At 38.9% G+C, this 23834-nt stretch overlaps 1 protein-coding gene across 4 annotated transcripts in view; it reads right to left on the bottom strand.

Moving 5' to 3' along the window:
• NLN (neurolysin) overlaps positions 1–23834 on the bottom strand; it is a 106674-nt gene that overhangs the window by 50537 nt on the left and 32303 nt on the right. For 3 of the 4 annotated variants that reach the window (XM_066375991.1, XM_066376017.1, XM_066375999.1), the window contains exons 2-4: positions 12453–12712; positions 8170–8318; positions 1787–1894 (exon numbers count right to left, since the gene is read on the bottom strand). In XM_066375991.1, the coding sequence (XP_066232088.1) occupies positions 1787–1894; positions 8170–8318; positions 12453–12712 (517 nt within the window). The remainder of the gene's footprint in view (positions 1–1786; positions 1895–8169; positions 8319–12452; positions 12713–23834) is intronic. The other variant, XM_066376008.1, reaches the window with a different exon arrangement.

Raw genomic sequence — 23834 nt, 5'->3', positions numbered from 1 at the left:
TTGCGCAAGAGAGAGATGGGGGATTGTTGGTGGCAGATTGACTGCCTGCCATTGTGAGGGGCCATTCTTGCTGTTTGTCTTCCCCTGGCTGTGTGCTTGTCCACCATTGTGAGACTTTATTAAATGAAATGGCCCAATGCTTTCTGGCTCCATAGTTTCTGTACCGTCTGCCCGAATCCAATGTGGATCTGCCTGGCCTTGGCCACTGGCATTTCATGGGGTCTTTAAATTTGCAGCCATTTTAGAAATAACAGGAGCCAGCCTAACCAGGCAGTGGTTCAGTGCATAGAGAATCGGCCTGGGACTCTAAGGACCTAGGTTTGAAACCCTGCAGTCACCAGTTTAAGTGCGGGCTCATCCAACTTGAACACAGGCTTACCACCTTGAGCGCGGACTGACCAGCTTAAGCGTGGGATCACAGAAATGGACCCATGGTCACTGGCTTGAGCTCAAACGTCACAAGCTTGAGTCCAAGGTCTCTGGATTGAGCAAGGGGTCACTGGCTCAGCTGAAGCCCCTGGGGTCAAGGCATGTATGAGAAAGCAATCAATGAACTATTAAATTGCTGCAACTATGAGTTGATGCTTTTCATCTCTCTCCTTTCCTCTCTGACTCTGCTTGTCCCTCTCTCTTTCTCTCCTTCACTTAAAAAAAGAAAGAAATAACATGAGCCACTTTTGGAGAGCAGTAACCATGAAGAAGACAGAGTAGAGGAATAGAAAAATCAGGTGGCCAGTGATAACACTGAGCATCTGGATCAAACTAGCTAGCCCATGAAGCCTAACTACCTCTGGACCTTCCAGTTATACAAGCAAGTAAATCTCCTCTGTTGTCGTTAGATGGAATCAAACACATTCTAACTAACACAGTGTTTATGCATCGAACAGAATTGATGATTGGAAGGCAAGTCAGACAAGTGAGATCAGCCACATTTCTCCTGTAGCTAGGATGAGGAGAATACAAGGCGTTCACAGGGCATTTAGGTAGGAGAAAGGTGCCCATATCTCAGTGGTGCCTTCAGGTATGTCTACCATGCCAACATCACTTGGTCTGGTGTTTTTGTTTGTTTTTGTGAGGGAGAGAGAGGCACAGACAGGGACAGACAGGAAGGGAGAGAGATGAGAAGCATCAACTCATAGTTGTGGCACCTTAGTTGTTCATGGTCTGGATTTCTTTCAAACTTGTTTCTAGTTCTGCTGCCTAGAGGAACCACCTAGAAATAAATCATGGGTATTTTTTCTTTTCCAAGGAATGAGTTAATTCTATAGCTGAGTTTATTTCTGAAATTGGAAGATCTGACTGACATTAGACAAAAGAAAAAGTTTTAGAAGCAGTTTTCAGCAGCTAATCTCTCCACATTTAAGAGACACGTATTAATCACAGGGTATTCCATTTCAAAGTGCTGATTTTAAACCTCTCCATTGGAAGGATTTTAATACCAGTGCCCTACCTCTGTAAGACCAAGGGAATGAAAATACAAATCAACTTTTAAGGCCTGTGACTAGGTATCAGGGAATGAAGATAGAGCAGAGAAAACAAGCCCAGCACACATGAAACAAATAAAATTTGGACAGAGTTAAAGACAAATTAAACTATCAGTTGTTCCTCAGTCACCATGAGGGGAATAGGAGTTACAGAATTTAAAACCATCAAATACATTGTAAATGGACTATTATGCATTATTTTCCATATTTAAAATGTGTTTCCCTATTTCCTGTTTTTGTTGTTGCATTTCATTTTATTTATTCTTCTTTTCTCCCACTAAGAAAAGCAAACATAAACTCACATTTTGTACTTGTTCTGGAAGATGGAGCCCGTTCCTTTTCCCCATTTTAACTGACTTTTCTAAGTATCGTCGGGCTTCAGGCTTTATCTTTCCCAAATCGCAGGTTTCCTTAAATTAAAGAGTCAGATAACCATTTGGTTACAACAGTGTCTGGGTAAATTGTAAACTACAGGCCAAAGCAAATTTATTCTTCTTCTCTGTTGGGCTATGAAGCACATAGACTATTATGAGGCAGCCCCTTCTGAGGACCTAATTTCTTTTACGCTTTAGTGAGCCTCTGCTCATTTAAAACAGAAAAATTAAATAAATAAAAAGCTAACCAGAAGTGCCTTTCCCTGCATCAGAATCAACAGTGCCAGTAACTGCCCCCCCAAAACAAAAAAGAGTGCCTGTACCATTTGAAAGTGTGATAATAGAAACATTTGCATAATCTCATTCTGAGCATTCTTCATGACTGAGTGATCTTTTTCATAAAATATAATCCTTATCACATATCATCTGGATTTAATTTTCTATCATTTGCTAACCTAGTTCCACTTGAGAGGCAGGCATAAAAATAAAGGGCCAATTCCACACAAATGGAGAGTGGGACTCTTTTGCCAACATACCAAAAATGGACATTTGTATAAAAACCTCAGCCAAAGGCTTCCAACACTTTAAAAATGCCTACTGTCATTTGGCAAGCAAGATCAGGGGACAACAGCAAGCTGGGTCTGAACAAGTATTTGGGGAAAATGAGTCAGCATGGCGCACAGAGGAAGGACACTGGATGGTATGTTTTAACCTTGCTCAAGAGAACAAAGGGCCCTGAAGGAAAAGAAAACATTTCCCTGGCCATAGCTAGGTAGAGAAATACCAGACGTTTCTTCAAAACAGGTGGCTGAATATAAATAGCACATCAGGAAGGCTGATCAGTTTGTGGTCCCTGGGAGGAAATGAACTCTAGACAGGGGAGTAATAGATTCAATTTGGTTGAAAGTCAATGAGGGACCTCTGTCTCAAGAGCCTTAGAGACCTCTGGTTGCACTCTCTCCATGAAAGACCCAGGCCTGAACTTTATATTTTCCCAACTAATTAGATTTTTTTTTTTTTTTTTAGCGAGAGACAAACAGGAAGGGAAAGAGATGAGAAGCAGCAACTCCTAGTTATGGCACTTTAGTAGTTCACTGATTCCTTTCTCATATGTGCATTGAACAGGGGGCTCCAGCTGAGCCAGTGACCCCTTGCTCAAGCCAGCAACTTTGGGCTTCAAGCCAGCAACCTTTGGGCTCAAGCCAGTGACCATGGGGTCATGTCTATGATCCCACGCTCTAGCTCAGGGGTCTCAAACTTGTGGCCTGTGGGCCGCATGCGGCCCGCCGAACAATTTTGTGCGGCCCACAGACTAATCCACGAAGTTCAAAATATTTTGGATAAAATTAAGTAAACCTAGGGGCCTACTTGTATTTTTCATTTCTCTAGCATCCTAGCTAGATATTAGCTTAGTAAACAGCAGTTGTGATGCGAACTACAGTTTCTGGTCGTTTTGTGACACTGAGTAAACTGCATGTACGATTGTGCTTGTTGTACTGATTTTTTTTGTTTTCAACTGCAGTGAGAAAAGTGTTGCGTAACAGTTGCCTTTTGTAGACCTAGTGCGGCCTGCCAAACGGCTGTAATCTTGCTCTGCGGCCCACATGCTGAGTTGAGTTTGAGACCCTTGCTCTAGCTGGTGACCTCGGGGTTTTGAACCTGGGTCCTCAGTGTCCCAGGTCAATGCTCTATCCACTGTGCTGCCACCTGGTCCAGCCCAACTAATTAGATCTTTAAAAGAACTAATTAGATCTTAGCTTTAGAGTCAGCCTTTTAGATTGTTGGCACAAGGCTCTTGCTGCAATAATTCTGTAATTTTTTCATTTAAAAATTTCTTTTATTGATTGAACCTTAGAGAGAGAAAAAACATCAATTTGTTGGTCCACTTATCTATGTATTCGTTGGCTGATTCTTTTTTATTTTTTAAAGATTTTATTTATTCATTTTAGAGAGGAGAGAGAGAGAGAAAAGGGGAGGAGGAGCAGGAAGCATCAATTCTCATATGTGCCTTGACCAAGCAAGCCCAGGGTTTTGAACTGGCAACCTCAGTGTTCCAGGTCAACACTTTATCCACTGCGCCACCAAAGGTCAGGCCATTGGTTGATTCTTGTATGTGCCCTGACCAGAGATCAAACCTACAACTTGACATATTGTGACAATGCTCCAACCAACTGGGCTACCTGGCCAGGAACTTTTTACATGAAGCAGATAAATACAGTTGTACTCTGAGGGTACAACAATCTGTATCTCACCTTGCCTACCAGTAAAGAAATGCTATGTCACAGTAGTAAAGCACTTGTGCATACATTACTCACAGTTTCCTCTGACTTTATTCTCAGGGGAGGCAGAGAATAATTAGAGTCATTTTTTCCATTATAACCTCCTTTTACGTCTGTGGAGCATTTCTGAGCCTGCTGGCATGACTGGAGTTGGAACCCTCTCTGGCTGGTTTGGCACACCCTGGGATCTCAGCAGCAGGTGTCCGCAATGGGAGGAAACTCAGCATGGCTGATAACGGCTATGAGCTGGTTCCCTCAGGGATGGCTAGCAGTTCAAATTGCAGCGTTTTCGTGGATGTGATGATTAACCAAGCTGATCACAGCTGGATTGACCAGTGCCAGGAAGTCTGTCCTGAGGTGTGGGGCATGGCAATCCCGGAAGTTATAAGGTTAGGGAGAACGTAGGCAGGAGCTGTGCAGTGGGGGAAGAGGAAAAAAATCACTCAAGAGAAGGACCTGCAAGAGCTGGATAAGTTGTGAAGGACCCAAGTGAGCAGGTAGAGGTGGAGAGTGAGGGCCTTCCCTGGCAGGGCAGTAAGCCAGGAGAGGAGCCAGGCACACAGGGACAGCAGTGTGGGTACTTGGGTGCTGGGGGTTCACCCGGTCACATTTATTCCTGGGGTAGGACAGAGGCCCATCGCCAGTCTCACCAACTGATGTGAACAGAATTACTCCACACTCAGGATGGACTTTCACATCAGGTGTGCCTGTACTTGCTAAGTCTGGGCTGCTACTTCAGAAAGCTTGGCAATATATTCAGCATACTAAACTCCAAATTCACGGTCTAGGTTTGGTAAAACTACTTAACCTCCAAATGGGTGATACAAGTGTAAACAGGTGGAAGGATGTTTTGAGAAAAATCATTCCTGAATTAGGCCTAGAAAATATGACTGTTACTGAAATATGTACCTTGCCACAAAAAATGACACAACAAAAATCTGACTCAGTTGTAACCTGACCCCCTTTGCCAGTCAGACTCAGAGGTCTTGGGAAATCTCCGGAGTTCTCTGGTAGGAGTAAGGCACTTCTAAAATGTGCTTCTGAAGCACATTCCTGACATTATGAGAAGATCATAATATTCTCCCTTATACCTGCGCCAGGCAAGGTCAGAATTACAGCCCAAGGATTTTCTAAGAGGAAATCGGTCTACACTTCTAGACCGCCCTGCTGCAGCTGCACTTTCCTTCCTGAGCAAGAACTTAATGCACTTGAATCAGAACCCTGTCTCAGACCGTCTGGGGTGAAGTTTCTCCTCTTTAGGAGTAGGAGGGTGCAAGGGGGATAAAGTTCTTTAAAGTAATTTTCAAATATATATAACCTGACAACAGAGCTCTTTTTAAATCTCTGCGGTGACAAGAGTTAGTTCCCCCTTAACTTCCTCCTGTAACAAAGAGTTTTTGTTTAAGTGTGAACACGCACGCACATACACATGCACACACTCTTATACATATGTTCGTATCATGCATACTCATTTTACAGACTGGAGGTAAATGAGTTTCCAAAGGTCACACAACTATTTAATGGTAAAAATAGGGGTAGAAATAAATTCTTCAAATTCTTAGTTTAGTTCTTTGGCCAATATGCCATACAACTACATTACCATTTTTAAATCACAATTCTTTGGTATTTCATAATAAAAAGGTGAAAATTTTTCTTAATTTTCCTGAAATCCTCCTGTTCTGTCCCATGACATTTTGTCCTTTACTTCACAAGACCTTCACATTTCTAATTAGTAAAATATGTAAATAAAAATTTATTTAAGTGGGATTTTTGTACTGTGTATACAAAGTAGAAATTACAATATTATTAAAAGAACTCAGAGGATTAACCTAGTACACTCCTCTGAATATCACTTAGAGAAACTGATTCATAAACTTTAAATATGCTAGAGAAATATAAGACAAGAGTATGGTAATACAGATCGTATTATTGCAAAAGCTTACACAAAGGTATAACTTGTTTAATTAAATGTGCCACATTTGCAGTTTTTTCTGGTCCTATTTTTCAGTCAGTACATTCACTGTTAGGTTTTTATCCTATTATTATGAAGAGGACATGCTTAGGCAACTGTCTAAATTCCGGATAGATGGGCTGCCGAAATGTGTGCCTGCTGACTGTTTTAGCTCAATATACCATCACCAGGTTCACAGGCAGAAAGAAGGCACTGGGAGAGGGGAACCAACAGGCCTGAAGACACATTTTAATTGGAGCTAGTTCAGATCCATCTGACATACATTTACTGAGTCTATTTACGCCAGGTACCAAGAAAACAAAGATGAATATCATTGAGGTGCTCTAACTCACATGGAAAAGAAAAGATATGTTAGCAAATAATGTCTATCATGTGGTAAATAAAAAGAAAGGTAAGTACCTGGGAAGCACAAAAGAGGGGTACCTGTCTAGAGAGGAAACTAATGCAAGGTAGTTGATGCTTTGTACGGTGCCCTTAGGCTTTTAAGAGCTTGACAAAGGTACAAGAGTCAGAAGTATTTATTTTGACCAATGATTGGACTCAATACACTTCAAAATGGCAGAAGGCTTGGTAAGCAATGGGAATCACCACTACCATGCTGAATTTGGGACATGGTTTTCTTCCATCCCCCTTTCCCCCCTTTCTTTCCCCTTTCCTCTTTCCTTGTTTCCCTTCCTCCTTCCTCCTCCTCTCTCTCTCTTTTTTTTCTGCCATGGTTTTAAGAAACAGGTTCTTGTATTTTATTTTGGCACTAGGTCTCCATGACTGTTTAAGAGTACATTACAATACTAAATCCCAGGATCTATTCATTTACACTGTAACGGTAAGACTCTCCTGTTTAAATCACTAACTGGCTAAGATGAACTGGCAGGACCAAAGCCCACAGCTCTAAAAACATATAACTAATATTACAACAGATACCTGTATTTCCCAATGTAGCTCACATAATCCAGACTCTATCTCACTAAAGAACCCTCTTCTGCACTTACTACCAAGCAGGCCACGGGAAGAACGTATTATATGTCTACATCATTTTAAAATGGAGACACTGGACTTGTTTTCTCACCAGTCTGGCTGGAAAGAGTATCTGTTAAACCTTTTTTATCTTTGCTGGCTTATTAGCCAACAATTGAGAAACCTTTATCAGAACTGGAAAAGGAGATTCACCATTTATTAAAGTGTCCAATTCTAGCAGAAAACTGATACTGATAGTTCTAAATTTTACAAAAACACTGCCCAAATAAACATAATTATTTGTCAAAGAAGGTATTTAAAGGTAACTAAATTTACCAAATAAGCTCCAGTGCATAAACAAACACCGCAGTTTTTTTATTATTATTATTCTGCTGTAGCCTTAACAGACATTGTAAAAGCTCCTAACAATGTCCCACAGTAAGCCATATGGATGAGAGTAACGACTCCATTAGAAGGGGAAACATGGGACCAAATCTGAAACCACTATAAATGACTACAGTAAAATCCTGAAGTGAACCAGACCTAGTGGATATACAAATCTGAAAACTGTGCTGGAGTTCAACAGGTCACTATGTGGAGCTAGTCTACTGTCTAGTCACTATACAGGCAACAATTTGTGCCTGGACTTAGCGGGGTCAGTCCACAATATATACAAAATTTAAAGGTATAACAAAAAAAATCTAAAGTGACAAACCTCCCATATCCTGATAACATTCATATGAATCAGAGAAGGTAGAATCGTAACAAAGACATTAGACTCAATTAATAACATTAAGATTGAAATACCATAAAAATGTTTTTAATTGAAGTATAGTTAGCATATAATATATTAGTTTCTGGTATACAACATAGTGATACGACATTTATGATGTGATCACCACACTAAGGCTAGTGACCATCTGTCTGTATGATTCTATTTGCATGATATAATCAGAGTAGGCAAATCCATAGAGACAGAAAGCAGATTGGCAGTTGCTAGGGGTTGGGGGAGGAGAAAAGGGAAGTAACTTTTTATTGCGGGTCAAAGGTTTTTACTTTTTATTGTAGATTATTTTCCTTTTAAAAGAATTCATAACATCATTTACCTGTAAATAAACAATTCTCAGAAATATGTCTTCTCTCATGCTCATCTCAATATCAAAACGAGAAAGTCTTTTGTCCGCTTCTGTACTTGCTGCCCGCACTTCTTTGTCAGAGGAGACATGCTGAGGAAAGTCTAGCATGGTTCGTTCCACTGTTAATAGAGGAGAAAACTGTAAGGACTCGTCAGTCAGTATTAAGAAACATACCTCCTATCTAGATGAATGATTATCCTGATACAAGTTTTTCATTTTATACTTTCTGTAAAAGTTCCTAAGCCTATCAAAAGCAGCACTTAATACAGGGCTTTGCAGTCCCAGCGGCATTATTCGGAGCAATAAGGGTGTGCACTGAGCACTTATTAAGTATGCTCTGGGTGTAATTTTCTAGCTGGGAGTATAGAAAGATAGACCTAGTTCTCACACTGAGGCATTTTATAATCTGGGGATGGGGGTGGGGAACAGCACATAAAGGATAAAAAACAATACAGGACAGAGTGGCTTAGTTGTCAAATAAATGGGAGAGTAACTCAAAGGCAGCAATGCCAAGGGCTGGGCACTATGCAGCAGCTCATGGAGAAGGCTGGACCTTTGAGGATGGTGGGGCAAGGGGAAGAGCTCAGTGGAGGACTGCAGAAGTAGACAGTGCAAGCTGGGGGAAGGGCAGAGACCGAAGATGTTTAAAAATAAGCACACCAATTTAGAAGGATTACTTTTATTTAGAAGAGAAGTTCTTAACCTTTACAACAGACTTATTAAAGAATTAAATCTAAATTACAAACCTTCCCCCAATGCAAACATTCATAAAAAAACAAAGAGTCCCATACAAGTTCAGAAGATTCCTAGGAAACTCAGCAGACACATCCAGTAAGAGCTGAATATTGGGAGAATAATAATATTCCTGTTAAATGAAGGTGCTAATGTAGTCTACTCTAATTTTCACATATTAAAGTTTGTTCTTGAGTTTTTCATGTACTTGTACTTTGACTTTAACTGGGCGATTAAATAACTCATACTATATGTCAATAACCCATACTATAGAACCAAATGAGTATGGTTTATAGTGATGGGTATGGTTATGCTGTGACAATAAACACATTTTTACTTTATCTATAGTACTTTATAAAGGTATTGTAAATAGGTCAAGTTTACACATGCAATATATGGTAAACAGTAAACCTATCCTATATATACCAAGAAACTGTATAGTTAGACAAACTACCTTATTCTTATCAGTTCTCTTAAATCGTCGTTAAAAATAAAGGTATAAAGAAATAGCCAAAAATTCTAAATAAGTTAATAATGTATGCGTGTTTTTTTTAAGTGAAAGCAGGGGAGACAGTGACATAGACTCCCACATACACCTTGACTGGGATCCACACAGCAACCCCTATCCGGGGCTGATGCTGGAATCAACCAAGCTATTTTTAGCACCTGAGGTTGATGCTTGGACCAACTGAGCTATCCTCAGTGCCCAGCTGATGCTTAAACCAATCAAGCCACTGGCTGCAGGAGGGGAAGAGGGAGAAAAAGAAGAGTGAGACAGGGAGAGAAGCAGATGGCCACTTCTCTTGTGTGCCCTGACCAGGAATTGAACCAGGGACAGCAATATGCTGGGTCAATGCTCCATCCACTGAGCAAACTGGCCAGGGAAATTCATAATGTGTTTTAAAAAATCAAACTAGATAATTATTTTTTAGGAGTTGATTTAGTATATAATTTTATGTACCTTAATTAAAGAATGAAACATTTACATTTTAATACAGCACTTAAGTGATATAATTGACTGTATACTTATAATTTCTGTTAACTTTTTTAAATGAGCGCAAAAAGATATTAAGAGGGATAAAATTGCTCAGGAACTTAAATGGGCAGCATAAAATACAGAAATCTAAAATTAGAAACATATTCTTAAACAAACAATAATACTGGAAACCATTTCCTTCCTTACTTTGCCACAAAGACCTGAAACCACACTTACACTCAGGCTGCCAAACTATAAACAATGCTGATGTCCAGTACCTGACACTAGACAAGTGGGGTTTTAATAGCTCTTGCTGGAGGCAGAACGAACTCTGAGAACATACACAGATAAGGGGAAGTTAGCCTATTCTAAGGATGATTAATCCACAAAGATAAATTTATGGGGGAGTAAGAAGAAACATAATAAAACTAAAAGTATATCTAAAAGATGTATTATTGGGGATTTCTGACCAAGTGGTGGCACAGTGGATAGAGCATCGACTTGGGACTCTAAGGACCCAGGTTCAAAACCTCAAGGTCATGGGCTTGAGTGCAAGCTCATCTAGCTTAAGTGCAGAGTCACTGGCTTGAGTGTGGGATCATAGATATGACGCTATGGTCACTGTCTTGAGCCCAAAGGTTGCTGACTTGAAGCCCAAGGTTGCTGGCTTAAGCCCATGGTCACTGACTTGAGCAAGGAGTCACTGCCTCCGCTAGAGTCCCCCAGTCAAGGCACATATGAGAAGCAATCAATGAACTAAAGTGCCACAACTACGAGCTGATGCTTCTCTTATTCCCTTCCTGTCTCTCTCTGTCTCTCTCTCTGAATCTTGCTAAAAAAAAAAAGAAAGAAAGTATTGGGCCCTGGCCGGTTGGCTCAGCGGTAGAGCGTCGGCCTGGTGTGCCGGGGACCCGGGTTCGATTCCCGGCCAGGGCACATAGGAGAAGTGCCCATTTGCTTCTCCACCCCCCCCTCCTTCCTCTCTGTCTCTCTCTTCCCCTCCCGCAGCCAAGGCTCCATTGGAGCAAAGATGGCCCGGGCACTGGGGATGGCTCCTTGGCCTCTGCCCCAGGCGCTAGAGTGGCTCTGGTCGCGGCAGAGCGACGTCCCGGAGGGGCAGAGCATCGCCCCCTGGTGGGCAGAGCGTCGCCCCTGGTGGGCGTGCCGGGTGGATCCCGGTCGGGCGCATGCGGGAGTCTGTCTGTCTCTCCCTGTTTCCAGCTTCAGAAAAAAAAAAAAAAGAAAGTATTGGGGAAAAAGATAATTCTTTAAAAAATATTTCATTTGTTATTTCCCCAGCAGTTTTTATATTTGTTGTGTCTAAGTTACCAGGCTGACACATCATCTTGGCCATAAGTGACTGAAGAAGTGAGTATCTGAAGCAAGGACAAGCCACCTAAAGAGTGGGAAGTGCATATGGAATTGCCTATTGGGAAAGCTCTGCCGAATGGGAACCAACCCATCCCTTTTGACTTGAACTACAGAGACCAATCAGATTTTTTTTATTAAGCTTAAACACAAGACTTGTAGCAAGGTTCAGTGGCTATTGTGAGTGAGGCAGTTAGTAGCTGAGGCAGAAACTGAAAGAGCAGAGGTCAGAGAATGTAGCCAAGTCCCCATTATGGTAGGACATGTGGTAGGGAACTCTTGGTGTTGAGGGGTTGGAGAGGATAAAGCAATAACCAGGTCACTAGTGCTGTGGAGGATACTGAACAACCTACCTAATTCCAGAAGACATACTAATGTTTATGATAACCAGTTTGACAGATATAGTACTACGTTCTTATGAAGCCTGGATACACAGCCATGGTTGTTCAGTCATAATTATCCTACAGAATACAGCCAACCCAGAAAGGTAACTACTGTGAATTTTAATTTCTTATAACTCAAAGCATCTAACACTCATAATAAAAGTAATATATTTTAAGTGTAGGAAAAATTAAAAATAGAGAAAAGTAAAAAATCAACTGTAAACTCATCACCCAAGATATTAACCATTATTAAAATCTGTGTTATTAAATTATTAAAACTGTATACTGGTTTTCCTTCTATGTCTTTTTTTCTATGTCATTAAATACTGCTTCTAAACATAATTTTAATGACTGCACAGTGTTCCAGAGGGTAAATGTATCATAATTTATTTAGTCATTCTATTAGTTGATACTCAGGGGTTGTTTCCAAGCTTTTATTATGATAGAGTACCTGTTTATACATGAATTTATACAGATTTTTTACTGTATCTGATTATCCTTAGAGCAAATGCACAGAAATGGAATTACTAGGCCAGGATTTAAACTTCTAAAACATTTTCATATATACTGCCAATGCTCTCCAGAAAGAAGCTGTAATGAGAGGTACATTTTATAGCACCTTTGCCAACATAATAAAAATTGTAAATCTTAATTTAATTCCAAGCAATTTATTAATCATTATGTAAAAATCAATGTCTTGTAAAATTGGAAAACAAATTGCCAAGACAGAATACATGAACCGGTTTCCAACGCCCACAAAATGAAACAGTGATGTGCTATTGCATCCTACTCACCTATATACTTCACCTCTACATCTGCTAGTGCCTGCAAACAGTTCTTGTAAGTTACTTCCTCAAGGTTAAGCATTCCAATGGCATCGTACACCTGTTTGGTCTGTACAATGAGCTCCTCAGTTCTTGTTTTAATTTGCTCTGGTGAAAGATCCCATCTTAAAATATTTCTGCCAGCCGCAGTATAGGAAGACATTGACTGAAGAGGAGACATCACTTCTCTTCCTAAAGTCATTCTGAATAAAACCCTGCAACCACCAATCCTAAGAAGAATCAGAAAAAAGAATAAAAATTAGGCATCTGTTGGTTTAAAGTAACATACAAAGGGATACTATCTAATTAAGTTTAAATTGAAAATAACTTTTTAATAAACTGAGCAAGTTTCTTTCAGGTGAACTCATATGCACAAAACTCAATGCTCGTGTAAAAGTGTCAATGCAGGAATCAGACTCTTGGGGGGGGGGGGTTACGGGATATCCTGACAGGACCTGCCAACCATTTCTGGGCAATAACTTTGGTATTATGTGAGATGGCAGGCAGGAGGCCTGATGTGTTTGGGTGAGTAAGCCAAGGAGAGGCTGGATGATTAAGTGAGAAACAAGGGATTCTTGGTTAAACTGACGACTTCATTTGGGAACCAAAAACTTTAACTAATCTCTTGGACCTTGAGCCACTATTTTCCCTGGACAGTATGCGTTTTTTTCTAGCAAAATTTTGTTGAAGGTTACGTTATTGAGGAATGAGCTGAGATGGCATAATATACTAGAAATCTGAAGACCTGCAGGAGATTTAAAACCAGCTCGTTAGAACTTTTTAATAGATTGGGAAATTATCAAATGCACATGAGTCATGTTTTAATATACTGTACAATGGGTAGACAGGCTGTCCATTGTACCACTTATTTCTTTGAATTCTCAGGCATGATTTGGTAGTGCAAGAACTCTGTAACAATAAAAAATTCAATTAAAAATAACTATATGGAGTGACGTCAGAGAAATGGCGCCATGAGAGGTGCTCCCAATCTCTCCCCTTGAAATTTCAACAAATTCAACAACTAAAGACAGAGAAAATATCTCAGGAGCACCTGAAATATACACACACCAGACAAAGGTATGATTGGGCGAAAAGGTGGCTGAATATATAATTCACTCTGAAGGAAATAAGATGGAGAACGGAGTATTCCACTTTCCTCACTGATCTAGGAAGGGCTGCTTTCACCTGGAACAGAGAGAAACGGAGGGTCTGGGACAGAGGGAAGAGGCTGGGATAGGGTGGATGATCAAGCAGAGGAGAAAGCACAGTGGCTTGGCCTGAGATTGCGAACACTGTGCGAGAACGGGTGGCAGACTCCAACAAAAGTTACTGGTGTGGGGTGCCCGCGGGAGCCAGTGCCAGCACTGGCAGTTTTGTGTGCTCCTGGCGGTGTGCGAGTGGCTCCACCTGGCACCTCTGGAGTGGGCACGCGTGCTTGCTGGCTGGAGGTAATAACCCGAGATTATCAGCGGTGGACATCTGCGTGGGCTGTTGCCAGCATCTTTGTGTAGTACCGGCTCTGCGACCAACAGCATGGGAAGTGCACAAGGGCCGGGACACCTAGGCCTGGACCTGTCCGGGCGGGGTTCCTCCGCAGGGCCTATACAGGTTTCAAAGCGCATTCCTGCATTTCAGCTCTGACTGAGATCACAGGTGCTCTCCACCTAAGTGGGCAGGAGCAAACCTCTGTGTGCACTGCTGAAGTCATGGGGGCTGGGCACACATGTGGCTTGTTGAGGGCTACCAAACAGTGCACAAGGGAGAAGAAGCCTGTGGAGATTAGACCTGCCGAGTGCTGAGGCACACGAGACATGCCCGGAGGCCCTTAGAAAGGCACTTGATATGCAATCGGCTCCCAGCCCTGCCTACTCTTGCTGGCAGCTCTGGTTGGCACAGACTTACCCAGAACTGTGTTTTGAACACTACTGGAGGAAGGACCTGGCTGCTCTTAGAGCCTCTTGCTCTGCAAGCAGTGGCTGGGGTGGACCTCACAGCTAAGTCCCCAGGCTGCTAGCTCAGGTGAGAGAGATGTGGGGAGAGGCACCTGGAAAACTAACTGAGACTCCCATTGTCAGAGCCTCTGAGCCCTAACAAGCTCTGCCTACTAATGGGACTGAGGCCCAGCCTACATCATTGCCATAGCGACACAACAGCAAATCTCTGCTCAAGAGCCCCACAGGGGCAAAACCTGTAGTATAGCGCCACCTGTCAAAAAAAAAAAAAAAGGAAGCTACCTCTCAAAACCAGGGGAAAAAATTACATTTTTTATAACTTCTTTTTTTCCATTTTGGTAATTTTATCTTCTTTCCTTTTATTCTTTCCTTTTCTTTTTGAACTTCATTATCCATAGTTGTTACATTTTTCATTCTTATTTTTTTATGAGGGTTTCATTTCAAAACCTTTACCTTTCTTTCTTTTTCTTTTTTTCTCTCTTTTTCTTTTTCTCTCATTTGATTGTCATTTATCAACAAATTATTTTATTTTGGATTCATATTTTACTTTGTGGTATTTTGCGTGTTTTTTTACTTCATTTTTTAATCTCTTTTGTCATTTTTCCTCAGTTCTTGCTCCCTGTTCTCTGTAGTTTTTGTTCCAATTATTATAGAATTTTCATTTTTTTCACTGTACTTTTTCCATTTCTATTTTACTTTTAAAATTATCTCTTGGCCCTGGCCGGTTGGCTCAGTGGTAGAGCGTCGGCCTGGCGTTCAGGAGTCCTGGGTTTGATTCCCAGCCAGGGCACACAGGAGAAGTGCCCATCTGCTTCTCCACCCCTCCCCCTCTCCTTCCTCTCTGTCTCTCTCTTCCCCTCCTGCAGCCAAGGCTCCACTGGAGCAAAGTTGGTCCAGGTGCTCAGGATGGCTCTGTGGCCTCTGCCTCAGGAGCTAGAATGGCGCTGGTTGCAACAGAGCAACGGCCCAGATGGGCGGAGCATCGCCCCCTGGTGGGCATGCCGGGTGGATCCCGGTTCGACGCATGCAGGAGTCTGTCTGACTGCCTCCCCATTTCCAACTTCAGAAAAAAAAACACCAAAAAAACCCAAAACAAAAAACAAAAAACAATTCAATGAACAAAAAGAATACTTCACCAAGGAAATTGAAACTACAAAAAAGGTACCAAAAAAAAAAACTACAAAAAAATGGTACCAAACAAAGATGAAAATTCAATAAATGAACTGAAAAATGAGGTTACAAGCTTAGCTAATAGAACAGGAGAGAATTAGTGACATAGAAGACAGACAACTAGAGATACTACAAGGAGAAGGGGAAAGGAATCACAAATTTAAAAAAAATGAGAAAGCCTTACAGGAATTGTCTGACTCCATCAGAGAGAGCAATATAAGAATAATGGGTATATCAGAAGGAAAAGAGAGAGAAAATGGAATGGAGAACATATTCAATCAATGAGAACTTCCCAAGCTTGTGGAAAGAATTAGAGCCTCGAATCCAAGAAGTAAACAGAACACTGAGTTACCTTAACCCAAACAGACCCACTCCAAGACACATCGTAATGAAATTATAACAAACCAATGACAAAGAAAAAATCCTCAAGGCAGCCAGGGAAAAGAATATAACATATAAAGGAAGGCCTATTAGGCTACCACCAGATTTCTCAGCAGAAACTCTACAAGCCAAAAGAGAATGGATCCTACTATTTAAAGTACTGAAACAGAAGAACTTCCAGCCAAGAATATTATATCCATCAAAGCTATCCTCAAATACAAAGGGGAAATAAAAACATTCACAGATATAGAAAAGATGAGGGAATTTATCACCAGAAAACCCCCACCTCAGGAAATACTAAAAGGGGTTATCTGACCAGATACAAAGAACAAAACAAAACAAAGTTACAAGTAAAAGCTCCAATAAGATCACAATAAAAACAAGATTAATCTCTGACAACAAAAACAAAAAGGGGAGAGGACAAAGATTAATAGTAGCAAAGGAGGATGGAGTGCAGAAGCACTCATGAGATAATGTTCTACTATGAATATGATATATATCCTTTTTATTACCTAATGGTAACCACCCCTGAAAACACCACTACAGAAACACATGGCTAAAAAAACGAAGAAACAGAGGAAAGAAGTACAGAATACAAACAAACAAAAGTAAATGACAGAAAAACAAAAGAGAAGAACCAAACAAGATATAGAGCTATCAGAGAGCAATATATAAAATGGCAATAAGAAACCCACAAGTGTCAATAATTATATTAAATGTAAATGGCCTGACCAGGCGGTGGCACAGTGGATAGAGCGTCGGACTGGGATGTGGAAGACCCAGGTTCAAGACCCCAAGGTCGCCAGCTTGAGAGCGGGCTCATCTGGCTTGAGCAAAAAGCTCACCAGCTTGAGCCCAAGGTCACCAGCTCAAGCAAGGGGTTACTCGGTCTGCTGAAGGCCCGCGGTCAAGGCACATATGAGAAAGCAATCAGTGAACAACTAAGGTGTCGCAACGAAAAACTGATTATTGATGCTTCTCATCTCTCTCTGTTCCTGTCTGTCTGTCCCTATCTATCCCTCTCTCTGACTCTCTGTCTCTTTAAAAAAAAATTAAATGTAAATGTATTGAACTCACCATTAAAAAGACACCAAGTAGCAGAGAGGATCAAAAAAGAAAATCCAACTGTATATGCTGCCTTCAAGAAACACATCTAAGCTACAAGGATAAAAACAAATTCAAAGTGAAAAGTTGGAAAACGATTCTCCAAGCAAATAACACCCAAAGAAAAGCAGGTGTAGCCATACTTATACCTAACAATGCTGACTACAAGACAGCAAAGGTAATCAGAGACAAAGATGGTCATTTCATAATGATAAAAGGGACATTGAGTCAAGAAGACATAACACTTCTTCATATATATGCACCAAACCAAGGAGCACCAAAATATATAAGACATCTACTAACTGATCTAAAAATAAAAACCGACAAAAATGCAATCATACTTGGAGACCTCAATACACACTGACAGCTCTAGATCAGTCATCTAAACAGAAAATCAATATAGAAATATTGGCCTTAAATGAAACACTAGAACAATTGGATATGATAGACATCTACAGAACATTTCATCCCAAAACTCCAGAGTATACATTTTTCTCCAGTGGAACATTCTCAAGAACTGACCATATGTTGGGCCACAAAACTAACATTAAAAAATTCAGAAAGACTGAAATTATACCATGCATATTCTCTGACCATAGGGCTTTGAAAGTAGAATTCAATTGTAAAAAGAAGTAAACTCACAAAAATGTGGAAATTAAACAACATACTTCTAAAAAATGAGTGGGTTAAAAAAGAAATAAAAGCAGAGATGAAAAGATATATATAGACAAACGAAAATGACAACACAAAATATCAGAATCCCTGGTATGCAGCAAAAGCAGTAATAAGAGGGAAGTTCATATCACTACAGGCTTATATGAACAAACAAGAGAGAGCCCAAGTAAACAACTTAACATCAAATCTTAAGGAACTAGAAAAAGAAGAACAAAGGCAACCCAAAAACAGCAGAAGAAAGAAAATAATAAAAAGAGCAGAAATAAATACAATAGAGAACAAAAAAACTATAGAAAAAAATCAATAAAACAAGGAGTTGGTTCTTTGAAAAGATCAACAAAATTGACAAACCCTTGGCAAGACTCACTAAGGAAAAAAGAGAAAGGACTCATATAAACAAAATCCAAAATGAAAAAGAAATCACCACAGCTATCATAGATATACAAAGAATTATCGTAAAATACTATGAAAAACTATATGCCACCAAATTTAACAATCTAGAGGAAATGGATAAATTCTTAGAACAATACAATCTTCCTAGACTGAGTCATGAAGAAGTAAATAGCCTAAACAGACCCACAAGGCAGGGAGGAAACAGAAACAAGTATCAAAAACCTCCCAAAAAATAAAAGTCCAGGGCCAGATGGCTATACTAGTGAATTCTATCAAACATTCAAAGATTTGGTTCCTATTCTACTCAGTCTTCCAAAAAATTGAAGAAGAAGCAATATTTCCAAACACATTTAAAGAGGCAAAGATAACCTTCATACCAAAACCTGGCAAAGACAACACAAAAAAAGAAAACTACAACCAGTATTTCTAATGAATACAGATGCTAAAATCCTAAACAAAATACTAGCAAATCGAATACAACATATTAAAAAAATAATTCATCATGATCAAGTGGGATTCATCCTGAAATCACAAGGATGGTTCAACATATGTGAAACAGTTAACGTAATACACCATATCAACAAAACAAAGAACAAAAACCACATGATCCTATCAATAGATGCAGAAAAGGCATTTGATAAAATACAACATCATTTTATGTTTAAAACACTCAACAAAATGAGAATAGAAGGAAAATATCTCAACATAATAAAGGCCACTTATGACAAACCATCAGCTAACATTATATTAAATGGCAAAAAAACTGAAGACTTTTCCTCTAAAATCAGGAATAAGACAAGACTGCCCACTTTTTCCACTCTCATTCAACATAGTGCTGAAGTTCTAGCCAGAACAATCAGACAAGAGAAAGAAATAAAAGGCAATTCATATTGGGAAAGAAGAAGTAAAGGTTTCACTTCTGCAGATGATATGATCCTGTACATTGAAAACTTGAAAGACTCCAAAAAACACTATTAGAAACAACCAATACAGTGAGGTTGCAGTATACAAAATTAATATACAGAAGTCTATTGCCTTCCTATATGCCAACAATGAAACATCAGAAAATGAACTCGAAAAAATAATCCCTTTTACAGTTGCAACAAAACAAATAAAATACCTAGGAATAAACATAACAAAGAATGTAAAGGACCTATATAATGCAAACTACAAAGCATTGTTAAGGGAAGTAAAAAAAGATACAATGAAATGGAAGTATATTCCTTTTTCTTGGATAGGAAGAATAAATATAGTCAAAATGACCAAAGCAATATACAAATTTAATGCAATTCCCATCAAAATTTCAATGTCATTTTTTAAAGAAATGGAACAAAAATCATCAGGTTTATATGGAACCATAAAAAACCCTGAATAACCAAAGTAATCCTAAGGAAAACAAACGAAGCTGGGGGCATTACAATACCTGACTTCAAAACAGCATGGTATTCGCAGAAAAATAGACACTCAGACCAGAACAGAATAGAGAGCCCAGAAATAAAATCACATGTATATGGTCAAATCATCTTTGATAAAGGAGCCAAAAACACACAATGGAGAAAAGAAAGCCTCTTTCATAAATGGTGCTGGAAAACTGGAAAGCCATGTGCAAAAGAATGAAACTTGACTACAGTTTGTCCCCTTGTACCAAAATTAATTCAAAATTGATCAAAGACCTAATTATAAGACCTGAAACAATAAATTACATAGAAGAAAATATAGGTACTAAACTCATGGACCTTGGCCATAAAGAACATTTTATGAATTTGACTCCAAAGGCAAGGGAAGTGAAGGCAATGATAAATGAATGGGACTACATCAGACTAAGAAGTTTTGCATGGCAAAAGAAACAACAAAACAGACAGACAGCCAACTAAATGGGAGATGATATTTTCAAACACAGCTCAGATAAGGGCCTAATAACCAAAATATACAAAGAACTCACAAAACTCAACAACAAACAATCCAATAAAAAATTGGCAAGAGGATATGAACAGTCACTTATCCCAGGAAGAAATACAAATGGCCAAAAGATATATGAAAAGATGCTCATCTTCACTAGCTATTAGAGAAATGCAAATCAAAACTACAATGAGATACCACCTCACACCTGTTAGATTAGTTATTATCAACAAGACAAGTAATAACAAGTGTTGGAGAAGCTGTGGAGAAAAAGGAACCCTCATTCACTGTTGGTGGGAATGTAAAGTAGTACAACCACTATGGAAGAAAGTATGGTAGTTCCTCAAAAAATTAAGAATACAACTACCATATGATCCAGCAATCCCTCTACTGAGTATATATCCCCAAAACTCAAAAACATTGGTACGTAGAGACACATGCAGCCCCATGTTCATCGCAGCATTGATTACGGTGGCCAAGACATGGAAACAACCAAAAAGCCATTCTACAGAAGATTAGATAAAGAAAATGTGGTACATATATTCTATGGAATACTACTCAGCCATAAGAAATGATGACATAGGATCATTTATCAAAACGTGGATGGACCTTGATAACATTATACTGAGTGAAGTAAGTAAATCAGAAAAAACTAAGACCTGTATGATTCCATACATAGGTGAGACACAAAATTGAGATTCATGGACATGGACAAAAGTGCAGTGGTTACCAGGGGGAGGGAAGGGATCAGAGGGGTGGGGTGGGGGGAGGGGAGGAGCATAAAGAAAACCAAATAAAAGGTGACGGAGGACAATTTGACTTTGGGTGATGAGTATACAACATAATCAAATGTCAAAATGATCTGGAGATGTTTTCTCTGAATCTATGTACTCTAATTGAACAATGTCACCCCGTTAAAATTAATTGTCTAAATAAAATTTTTAAAAAAAGAAAAAAGAAAACCACATACTAAATAAAAAGTAAATATATAGAAGAAAAAATCCTCACTGCTCCTGTATTTATTTATTTGTTTTTGAATAGTTACAGATTTAATGAAATTTATATTTTCAAACATTAAATTGTTTATGTAATTATATCATAGAAAAATAAAGTTAGGTATTAAAGACATAATTGTATTGCATATTATGAATTAAAGCAGTAGTTTTTCTTATTTAAATGTGTTTTTCTGTGCTAATGTTCATCTACTATGTATGCAGACTCAGGAACTTTTGGGATTCAGCAAGTAAGTATTTAAAATTTTTTCTTTCTTTGTTGAACACCAATCAAAAATATTTTAAGCAATATTTCACATAAATCAAGAATGGAAATATAAATTCAAGACTTTGAAAATAAACTCTGGTATAGCTATGCCATTATTCTAAAACAAAAAAAAAATTAAGAATGGTACCTGCCCTTCAATCCCTTAACCACTCAAATTAATAATTGGTGCCATGTGTATATCTACCCACAGGTGTATGTGCTTGTGTGTTTAGATGATTTAAGAGCTTATAAATAAAAATATTATAATTAACAGCTAACATGTATTGTGCATTTAGGCACTGTATGAAGTGTTTTCCATTTATTAATTCAGTTCTCAAAAACCCATGAGGCAGACACTGTGGTTATTACTGTATTACCCAAGAGGAAACTCAAACAGAGAAGTTAAGAACTTGCCCAGAGTCACATATGGTGGGGAGGAGGATTAACCCTTTGAGTAGTACAAATGTTTATGTAAGTCCTTGTGCCACCCAACCATCAGGAGTACGATTGATTTATTTTTAAAATGTGTAAGGCAACATTATAAAAAGAACACACATTTGTGTGTTCTTGTTTCCATAAACTATTTATCAAACGAACATGATTTTGACTCCTGTGGCCACGACCTTCTTATACACAGACAGAATGGGAAGGCAGAGAAATTCAACCGAAATGACTCAAGAGAAATCCCCAGAAAAGGACTTGAATAAGTCAGATATAAACAAATTACTGGATGCAGAGTTTAAAATAATGATTGTTAGGATGCTCAAAGATTTTAGAACAGCAATAGATAGACATAACGAGCACCTAAATAAAACGATAGCAAATATAAAAAAGAGAAGGTGAAATAATAAAAAAGAATCAGTCAGAAATGACAAATACAATATCAGAAATGAAGACCACAGTGGAAGGAATTAAAAGCAGGATGGATGAAGCTGAGGACTGAATCAGCGAGTTAGAGGACAAGATAAACGAAGGCATGGAAGTAGAGCAGCAAAAACAAAAGAGACTCAAAAGGTCTGAGGAAACTCTAAAAGAGCTCTGTGACAACATGAAGAGAAATAATATCCACATCATAGGGTTCCTGAAGAAGAAGAGAAAGAACAAGGGATAGAAACTTTGTTCAAGCATATCATAGCTGAAAACTTCCCTAAACTGATGCAGGAAAAAGTCACACAAAATCAAGAAGCATAGAGAGTGCCATTAAAGAGAAACCCAAAGAAATCTACACCAAGACATATCATAATTAAAATACCAAAGCTAAGAGATAAAGAGAAAATATTAAAAGATGCTAGAGAAAAAAAGGCTATCACCTACAAAGGAGCCCCCATAAGGATGACATCCGACTTCTCAACAGAAACACTTGAGGCCAGAAAGGAAAGGCAAGAAATATTCAAAGTAATGCAGAACAAGAGCCTATAACCAAGACTACTTTATCCAGCAAGGTTATCATTTAAAATTGAAGGAGAAATAAAAAGCTTCCCAGACCAAAAAAAAGAACTCAAGGTATTCATTACAACCAAACCAATGCTGTAAGAAATGTTAAGGGGCCTGATGTAAAAAGAATATAGTAAAAGAGGAAGATAGCTTTAAAGAATAAAATGCAATAAACAACTACATATCAACAATAACCTTAAATGTAAATGGATTAAATGATCCAATCAAAAGACATATGGTAGCTGCGTGGATAAGAAAACAGGAACCACATATATGTTGTCTACAAGAGACACAGACTAAAGGTAAAAGGATGAAAAAAATATTTCATGCAAATGGAAATGAGAAAAAAGCTGGGGTAGCAATACTTATATCAGACAAAATGGACTTTAAAACAAAGGCTATAGTAAGAGATAAAGAAGGTCACTACATAATGATAAAGAGAGCAATCCAACAGGGAGATATAACCATCATAAATATCTATGCACCTAATATAGGAGCACTTGAGTATATAAAGCAGACTTTGATGGATATAAAAGGCGAGATCAACAGCAACACTATAATAGTAGGGGATTTCAATACCCCACTAACATCATTAGATAGATCCTGAAGAAAGAAAATTAACAACAACAACAAAAAACAACAGCAGACTTAAAGGACCCACTAGATCAACTGGAGTTAATAGATATCTTCAGAACCTTTCACCCTAAAGCAGCAGAATATACATTCCTTTCAAGTGCTCATGGTATATTCTCTAGGATTGACTACATGTTTGAGCATAAAAGCAGTCTCAACAAATTTAAGTACACTGAAACCATATCAAGCATTTTGTCTGATCACACTGGCATGAAACTAAAAATCAACCACAACAGAAAAACTGAAAAATACTCAAACACTTGGAAACTAAACAGCATGTTATTAAAGAGGACATACAGACGGCCAATAGATGAAAAAATGTACAACATCTCTAATCATTAGAGAAATGCAAATTAAAACCACAATGAGGTATCACCTCACATCAATCAGAATGGCACTCATCAACAAAACAACACAGAATAAGTGCTGGCGAGGATGTGGAGAAAAGGGA

This window comes from Saccopteryx leptura, chromosome 1, assembly GCF_036850995.1.
Source record: "Saccopteryx leptura isolate mSacLep1 chromosome 1, mSacLep1_pri_phased_curated, whole genome shotgun sequence".
NCBI lineage: Eukaryota > Metazoa > Chordata > Mammalia > Chiroptera > Emballonuridae > Saccopteryx > Saccopteryx leptura.
This window is presented reverse-complemented; position numbering and strand designations above follow the sequence as displayed.